At 47.0% G+C, this 9,303-nt stretch overlaps 1 protein-coding gene across 2 annotated transcripts in view; it reads left to right on the top strand.

The window, feature by feature from the left end:
* Positions 1-3,365: 3,365 nt before the first annotated feature.
* spas (spastin) overlaps positions 3,366-9,303 on the top strand; it is a 99,417-nt gene continuing 93,479 nt past the window's right edge. The window contains exons 1-2 of one of the 2 annotated variants that reach the window (XM_065439014.1): positions 3,366-3,579; positions 6,217-6,366. In XM_065439014.1, the coding sequence (XP_065295086.1) occupies positions 3,550-3,579; positions 6,217-6,366 (180 nt within the window). In that variant the 5' untranslated portion in view covers positions 3,366-3,549. The remainder of the gene's footprint in view (positions 3,580-6,216; positions 6,367-9,303) is intronic. The other variant, XM_065439012.1, reaches the window with a different exon arrangement.

Below are 9,303 nucleotides of genomic sequence, written 5' to 3'. Positions count from 1 at the left end.
ATGTAGATTAAAAAAGCATGTCTACATATCCACCAATTAAGCCGTTCTAGCTTTAATAGATTTTGCTTTCCGGATCGTGAACCTTCGAAAGCGTGATGTGCTCTCCACGACGAAAGAACACTTCAGGCACGTCGTTACCTTGTGCACGAGTTCGACATATCTCGCGGACGCGCTGAGCAACAACCGTTGTCTGTCTACACTTTCGCACAACACCGGCACGAAAGTCGCTTGAATTCTTCGGCTGTTAACCTGAAAACAAGAACCCGGTGCGCATGATGCTGCAGGTGCAGTTTTATAATAAATTTCTGCCTCGTCGCTGCGTTGATTGCAGTTTGAGGAACACATGTCCGGATAATCGTTAAACCGCCTACAATAGTCACCTCCTCAACTTCGCAGACGTGACTTTCTGTAAACATGGGCTTTCCCTGGAGGTTAGTTACTTCGTGGCTCCGACGCAGGCTTCCTTGCCAGAGCTCGGTACGTATCGTACGTGCAGAAACAGTTCACGCCGAGTTATTTGTCTCTCTGCCTTTGCGAAAGTAAAGAAGTTGTGCGAGGTCGGGGAAATCGAAACCGGTGCTAAGCTCGAACGGACTACGTAGCGTACGAATACGACCATGTGCAAAGGTTCCGCCCTCGTAGCTTTCGCTTCACAGCCAGGAAAAGTTATCGCCGAATATAGTCCTTTTCAGTGGACCGGCCTGCTGCCTACTCATAAATATGGAACCAGCGCTGGTCACGAGGCACTACACGGCAGTTTGAGTGTGCTATACCGAAATATGCTGACGCCGTCCGGTAGGTGGGCCACAGAAATGGCGCGCTATTCTGAACAATAGCAGACGAACACCCGTTTGCTTCAACCGATGACAGTGATTTTAACTCACGGTGACCTGACGCATCCAGCGAAACCCTGTCGATGAAAATTCGCCTTGCAATAAACGCGTAAGCTACTGTTCTAGCATCCACATCGGTGCCTTGTCAGGTCAGAAACTTGGCACATCTACACGCCTCGGCAAATACGAAAGAGAACACCGGATTTGTGTTCAAAACCAGTAATTTTCGCTGTGTGCGCTTCAACAGCGAGGAAAAGTTCCACGAGCACGATTCTTCAAGTTGAGAACAACGTAAAAGATAGCCGTCAGTGAGGTTCTGTCTCGGACATTTGCAGGAAACGCGTTTCGAACGCACATGTGAGGTGTCCCCTTCAATATTGGCCTATAGGGGTGTACCTCAATATGAGCTGCAAATTTCCTGATGAGAAATCGAACCAGGTACTACTGAATACTGTTTCCTGCGTTCGTTAGTCTGCGTTAATTAAGGTACTGCGGTTGGCTTTCGAAGTTTCAGCGCTGGTTTCCCGAAGGCCACGTACTGTACAAGATTCCTGCGGTTGAACGTATATGTGCCACATCTGCCGCCATGGCCTACGAGCGCCGCTGGCTAATACACTGCCAGACGAATGTGTCACACGACAGCGATTCGTGTTCATTCGATGTCACTTCCAAAGCTGCAACACGACCCGCTCGCTCATGCTGGACGCTTCATTTCGCATCGAAACTCATTTCAAGCGTGTAACACTCTCAGTCAATGTCACTGAGACTGGGTATATGTAGTTTCAGGTGTGAGCGGGTGACTGTGAGGCGTCCGATGACCCACACTCACGGTCACGTGCCCGCGGTCACGACGGATCGTGCTGTAGGAGACACACATCGTGACTAACGAGTTAGATCGCGTACACGTATACAGTGAATCCTCACTTGAGTGAACTTCAAGGGACCGAAGGAGATAGTTCGCTTAACTGAAAGTTCACTAAACTGAATATTCACTAGACCAACATAAGACATGGCATACAGAGTCAAAAGTTTGAAGTGCAATTCATGGAGCAAAAGACATGGCATCCATAGTGCTAGCAATGTGTGAAATGGAATTTGTACATATCAACAAGTACAAGGTTCATAACAGTTATAATGCTGCCTTTCTCACTTAGAAAAAAAATCTGTAATCTTGTTTCGCACATGTACTTTTAAAGCATAAGAAGTAAGAAAACTGTCCGAAGAGCCAATGTTTTTGTACGCTTCTTCTGGCACAGCTTGCTGCTGAGAGACAAATTCTCTGCTTTCCAATGTACCATACAACCTCAGCTAGAGTTATAGGGCTTGAAACTGGCCGGGCAGTTGCCTCTTCTTCGTCCTCTTCGCCTCCTCTTCATCTCTTCTTCGTCTTCCTTGCCTCTTCAGAGGCGCTGTAGCGCCAGCGGCGTTACATTGCCGCTAGAGCGGTGGTTTGATGAGGGCGGGCATCGGTTCTGATTGTAAAAATAAGCCTTGGTCCTTTGAGCGAGTTCGTTAAACTGAAATATTGACTGTTCCGAAATTCGTTTAAGTGAAAAATTTTTGCATAGAATCTATAGAAAAACTGCCGGGGATTTTTAAAAAGTTCGTTATTCTGAAATATTCGATAAACCGACGTTCGTACAACTGAGAGTTTACTAGTGTATAGGGTAAAATTCGAGATATACACGGGGGATCCACAACGCAGAATCGAAACGAAATATCGTAACAACTAAGACTATCTGAGACAGCGCTAGTCGTTAAAATGTAGCCTGACATTCATTTGTAAAAATTCATCACCTGACTTTTCATTCAGTTGCTTTTTTTTTACGCTCTTTTTAACGCGCCGGTCGTGGAGCTTTGCCACTGATAAGGCTTCTTAACTTGCACTCCTTGCTGGCGTTGTTTTTAATACGTTTACTTCGAATTCAATTATGGACTATTTATACGTGCTTTGAGTACTAATGACGTTTATTTGTGTACTTTATTGCAAGTTCCCATCCTCAATGTCCCATGAAAAGGCCCCGTAAGGTATCTTTACATAAAAATATCAAGCGGCACTTAGTTATCCCTACGTGGATGGATTCGAAAGCATCATATACGACCACAGCGCGATGCTTAGACATTGTGCCACAACGCAAGGTCGTGGCCTTGACTCCCACCAAAGGTCGTGGCCCCGACTCCCACCAAAGGTCGAGGGTTCGAGTGCCTTAATTAACTCTACCTTAATTCACTGCGCCCTAATTAACTTCGCCTTAATTGACACCAAAGGCTGTGGATTAATTCGAGTGCCCTTATTGGCTCTATCTCAACTGGGAATTGACTAACTTCGCCTTAATTAACACCAAAGTTCGAGGGCTTGCCTGCCATTAGTGGCCTGAGGGTTCATATCCCTTTTTAGACCACATCATTTGGTCCCGCCGACAACCCTGGATTTTCTGCCTCATCGGCTATTTAATGCTTTCGCACTAATAAATATTTTCCCCCCTTACTGGGTATGTGCCGCTCGCTAATGAGTGGTCATCATTATCATAATAATCACCACCACCATCAAACGGCCTCAAAGCAACGCTGCCGCGGCTGGTCACCGCTGCGCTCACGTCCGCCTCACCGGAGTTGCCACGGCTAGCAGGAGAGGGACAGGCGTGGGTCAGCTTTGCCTGCGAGGAGAGCAGCCGCATGCTATCCGTGCCCGTTGACGACCTCAAAAGACCCGACAATGTTGGCTTCCATTGAAAACTGTTGGAAGGTAAGCCTAACGGGCCTTGGGAGCCGGTGCCTCGAACATAGGGGTGGGCGTATATTCACAATTTCACATAGTAATGGAGCGTAGTACCCTAGTTCCGTATCGAATTCGATTCCATAATTCGATATTCGTTTTCTTCGAATGTTATATAAATGCTGGCCTTTTATCTGTTACTGGAACCACCGATGTGGCGTTCGGGCGCTGAGAGCGAGGTTGCGGGCTCGAGCCCCAGCCGCGGTGGCCGCTTTTCGACGAAGGTGAAAGCAGAAGTGCTCGCGTAATTAATCCGGAATATTCAATGCGTGGCAATTCCGATAACCCGAGGCCACCGTAGTTTCAGGACAGTTGACTCCGTAATTTTTGTTCATATATAGGGTGTCTTCCATGGAAGAGGGCCGGCGCACGACATATGGACGTGCACGTTGTGAGCCGACCTGGAATGGCGGAAATTTTCCCAGCTTACATGCTGTACGATTGAAGGGGCTTAGGAATAGCAGTGCGCGAATTCATAGAGGAAACCACATTTTTCCCACCTTCTCCATGCACTTTAGTTTTCTCCTTTATTGAGAAGCTAGGAAATATTTGGTTTTAATTCAATAGTCGAAGCTCGCATCTTTCAAATATTCATATTCAGTTCAGTTCGACAGCTTCACTGTGTGGAACCATATATATACATATATATATATATATATATATATATATATATATATATATATATATATATATATATATATATATATATATATATATATATATATATATATATATATATATGTAGGGAGCAAGTTAATGGCACGAACCCGCTATGAAGGATAGGCTATAGTAGGGGGGAGGGGTATAGGAGCGGGTGCTTCGCCGGCGCACGCCCTTTGAGCGCGCACGACGTCGCTCAAATCCCGTGCATCGAGAGCGAGAAGCGCAAGCAAAGCGCCGGTGGAGGCAAGCCAAGCCCCGCTTTCAAGAGAAGGTAACCCAAGTCAAGCGCCAGCAGAGGCAAGCCAACCCCGCAACTTCGAGAGTACGTAGAGGCACAGAGAGATTCCTCCCATGGAGGGTGCCGATGGACGGTTCAAGAGACAATTCCTGGACCGTGAGTGCGGCCACAGCTGCAAGGTGTATGATAGACTGTGGTCTGATCACAACCTCAAGCAACTGAAGAGTGTGCGTAGTCCGGAACCGCAGCTCGAGTCTAGTAAAACGACGACGACGAGACAAAAGACTTTCATAAAAATCGCGCTACACAAGAGTTCAAACTTGAGCAAACGACCATCAGCTTCGCTGCATGTTTGGCAGCTTTTATTGCGTGGAATTGACTTTGCTTTTTTTAAGACTCTCTGTACATAACTAGGCACACACTGATGTGATCGGTGCTTAAGTGTCATCGCGTACCAAACGAACAAACAACTCAAAGTAAACTGGAAACAATGTCTGCAGGAGATCACGTGTTCATACACCATCAATGGGCATGGTTTGTTATCTAGGCGAATGCGACATGTGACAAGATATCGTGCAAGCCGTCGACGATGATTGGCGATGCGGCGTAGTTGTTAACGAAAGTCAATGTCAATGTAATTACGAACGAGTGAGCGAACGAACGAGCGATAGCTCACACTCGAAATCCCTCCTCTCTACTCTCCTCGGGCCTGCCCAAAATGCAGTTCCGTGCGCGTGGTCCTTCGAGAGCTCACGTGTTACAGACCCCTTCTCCATATCCCCTCCGCGCAACTCGGTTGCTCGAGGGCCTGCGCCCTTTTCATCGGCGTCTTTGTACCTTAAAGGGACACTAAAGCGAAACACTAAGTCAGTTTAGACTAATGAAGCATTGCTTGAGAACCCTGCAGGCACTCATTTCAAAAGAATAGTTTGATTATTAGATGAGAAAATGAAGGTCCAAACATCAGTATTTGAATTTCGCGCCGAAACCCGAGCACCGGTACGTCAGCGTGACGTCAGGGATTCCAAAGCATGTTTTCGCATTTGGGCCGCGTTGGCGGAATAAAGGTTCCCGAAACTTGCCATGTTTATTATTTGGTTCCTTTAGAACACAATGTAGTCAATCTGTAATGCTATATATAATTAGTAGGTCCTATAGAAAATGCCATCAAAATCCAAGACGTCACAGCCCCCAGGGGCGGGAACTTAAGTAGGCGTCGCGACCCGTATTTCGTTCTTGCGCTTTTTCTGGCTTGCCAAACGTCTTATCGTTGTAAGAGTGGTGTTTTTGGTGTTGTAGAACGGTAATGTACTGATGCAGAAGAAATCATTTTTCACTTTACTGTCCCTTTAAGTCCGCGGCCGCCGACCATCAACCACAGATAGCCGACCACCGACCGCCGCCAACCACAAAAACGGGCGACACAGACAAAGAAAGCTACTCGCCTTAAGAGAAAAAAAATCTGGTTTTATGGCTTCTGTGGCGCTGACGGAAAGGAAGTTATCTTTTTTGGATGCCACACGATTTGATACGATCGTGCATCGCATTCCTGTGCATCGTGCATTTAGACGACATGGTTTTCAATACAACCAGATCAAAGTGTGTGATACGTGCGTCCTTCAGTTGCATATCCCACGGCTGTTGAACGCATTTACACGTTCGTAATTCCCAACGCGCTCGTCCAATTAAATGTGTTGTCTGCACAGGTGCTGCTCAACGAGTCGCCCAATCCGCCTCGTCAGTCCGGGAGGGCCTCGTTATGGGAGGGAAAAGTTCCCCCGATGCATGAGCGATGCCGTTTAACCGTGGAAGAAGCGTTGCTTCGCTCAAAAAGGTGTTGGGCGTGTGAACGAACGGTACGTCTATTTTCTACATATATTATGAGAGGGAGAGATAGAGAGGGAGAGGGAGAGAGAGTGAGATGTGCTTGAAAGTCCCACCCCCTTCTTATTACAATAAGAATTAAACTGAAACTTAGGGCTCATTTCCTCCGTAGTTGTCGCCGTCTGCGTGATGTCCCGAATCAAGTCCAACCTGCGCGTACGTCGAATTGTAAGCGTCCCGAGACACTTGTGGCCGTAGTTATAGCTGATACGCTGCGGGTACCAAGGCAAGCATGCGAGGGCAAACCGATAAGGATGGTGGCTTGATGCGCGCCGTTTCGCCGCGCGCCCAATGTTTGAGGTCACGTGATCGGCGCGCCCCCCGGCTCGCTCGATGCCCCCACAGTATCCACGGCCTCTGTGTGCCTGCAGCTGTGGTCTAATGGTTAAAGCATCAGGCTGCTGTGCTCGGGGATCGAGGCTCGATCGGGCAAGTAATTCATTTCTTTTTAGGTGTGAGCTATTCGGCGAGATAGCTAGCAGCAGAACCCAGCAGCCAAGGTTGTGAAAGGCCGAGATCGTTTGCAAAGAAAGCTTAACTTTGATAGCCCTTTCTTTCTAGAAAGTTCCATAGCAAACACTAAACCCTTTCAGTCTGTAATTGTAATGAGGGGCTATGGATAAACGTATCAAAGTTACGTATAACTTCATTGCAAGGATCTGCAAACTTCACTGAAATAAAGTAATACAGTGCCGTCGCTTACGGTCCAGCCTGCTCGAATTTCACCTGCGGAATAATGTTAATTGGTTTCGAAGCTTCGTTAACCCAGAAACGCGGTCGCTGCAATTTGTGTACCCTCTGGTTAAGCTCCGCACCACTAGGTGGCGCTCTATTGTTGCTACTAAAGGTGTAACGGTCCCAGGACATACATTTGGAAATGCGGCTGTGTGCTTGAAATCGGGGGTACAATCGGGACTCGATGGCAGCCAAAGGTCAGTGGGACGCCTCGCGTTGGGCGCTCACGGGAGAACTACAAATGAAGCTGCGCAGGGTGGTGTGGGCCGGACAAGCTTTGAAGTGAGAGAAGCTGACAGTAAAATTTATTGTGAAGAGCGACTGAAGAACATGGAAGAAGGTAAATGGGAAGAGAGAGTTTGCAGGCATTTGTGCAGGATAAACATTGATTCACAGAGGAGGAAAGGAACTAGGAAGCTTACCAGCAAGTATGCGGCCTGTATGCTTAGCAACATGGCAACAAAGAACATCAAGCGGAAGTTCAGAGAGGCTGAGATAATCTCTTGGGTGGCTGCAGTGGAAAAGAAACCTACTATGAGTAACTATCTAAGAGTAATACACAAAATCAGGAAAGAAACGATTTATGATAACTCAAAGGGAAGCTCATAACATTTCGAAGCGAAGTCAAGATGCCTTAGAACACGCACTTACAAAGCGACATATAAGAAGGAAGGAGAAGCATGTGCTTGCTGCGGTAAAGCTAGGTAAACGATGGAGCATGTTTTATTAGAATTTGAGAATATCTGCCCAGCGGTAGATTTAGGCATCTCTGGCCTCCTTGAAGCCCTTGGGTTCAGCGAGAGCAGGGGGAAAGTAAACATGTCCGCACTAGAGAAGAAAAGTACGAAAACGACAAATAAAGCATGCCTGAAAAACAAAGTTCCCTATAGGGGTCCAGAAAGTTTGGTTACGGGAATTCATCGTTTTTTGTGTGTTTCCCTTTCCTTTTTTTTCTTTTTTGACATAGTCAGGACATTAATCAAAATAATAATAAGAGCATGGTGGCGCAACCTCGCAGCTCGTTCCAAAGGGGACGCTCATACCATCCATCCATCCATTCATCGATACATCTCGTTCACGTCATTAGGGTTAGCCGGTATTGTGCAAATCGTAACACGTTTAGAGGCAAACTTAAACTACGAGAAAACCGTATCGATTCCCTTAGTAGCCTCGTGTTACGTTCGGGTCTGATTTGATTTGATTGATTGTATCTGTCGCGAAAAAAAAAGAGAAAAAATTGAGGTGCGGTTAGCTTCGGGTGGATGACAAGTTTTTTTTCCTTTCACTAACCTTGATCCACCTTGCGGGCTTCCTCAAAACTTATTTGCCGTATTATAGTGTGTCAGTGCTTGGTGTCGTGGATTAATTCGACCTTGCTTTGCTAGCCTCCTGGTTAGCTCAGACAGTAGAGCGACCGCCCCGGTAAGAAGGTAAGTCGCGGTTTCGATCTTCGGACGAGTACTAATTTTCTCAACGGCCAAGCTTTGTTTCTGAGAGACCCGTATATGGGGTTCTCTTGCAGCTTCGTGCTACAATCGGGTGCACGACAATTGGTTCCTTTCACAAGATGTAAAATTGTGCTCAAGCTCTCTAAATTTCATTGCCCCCAGCATACGTGTTCAGACAGCTGCCCAAAAGAAACGGAAAAACTTAATCGTGCGCAGCTACATCTGAAATAAATGGACTCGCACGGAGAACTAAGCGCGAACTTCATCCTTCGGTAAACAAAGACAAGCGGCTGACGCCAAAGCTGAAGCTGAAACGCACCTGGGTTCGTTTGCTTTCGCCAGTATTGTTCTGCACGCCACCGCAGGTGTCTTACCATCGACTCACCGCGTGCATTAAGCCACAGTTAGCGCATTTTCCTCCTCGTTTCTAGATCTCCTGTAGCACATCCTTTTCCCATTGTTTGCTCTCTCGTGACAATGGCGAAACCATTCTTTTCGGCCAAGGAGCGAGTGGCAGCTGTGGCGAGATGAAAAGGCATCCGGCTGTTTTATTCCTATTTCTAGAGAACAAATACTGCAGACGCAATAAGGAGAACAGCCCAACTGTAAGGTTTTTTTTCCGCGGTCAAAGCGGCGAAGAGGAGGTGCACGTGACTGCATGTAACGCACCTCGTAGGACAAATTAGGTATACCGTATTTGTTTCAATATAAGCTGCAGGGCCTCGA

The sequence above is a fragment of the Dermacentor albipictus genome, chromosome 10 (genome assembly GCF_038994185.2).
Source record: "Dermacentor albipictus isolate Rhodes 1998 colony chromosome 10, USDA_Dalb.pri_finalv2, whole genome shotgun sequence".
NCBI lineage: Eukaryota > Metazoa > Arthropoda > Arachnida > Ixodida > Ixodidae > Dermacentor > Dermacentor albipictus.
Note: the sequence above shows the minus strand (reverse complement) of the source record. Positions and strands in the feature narration are given on the sequence as shown.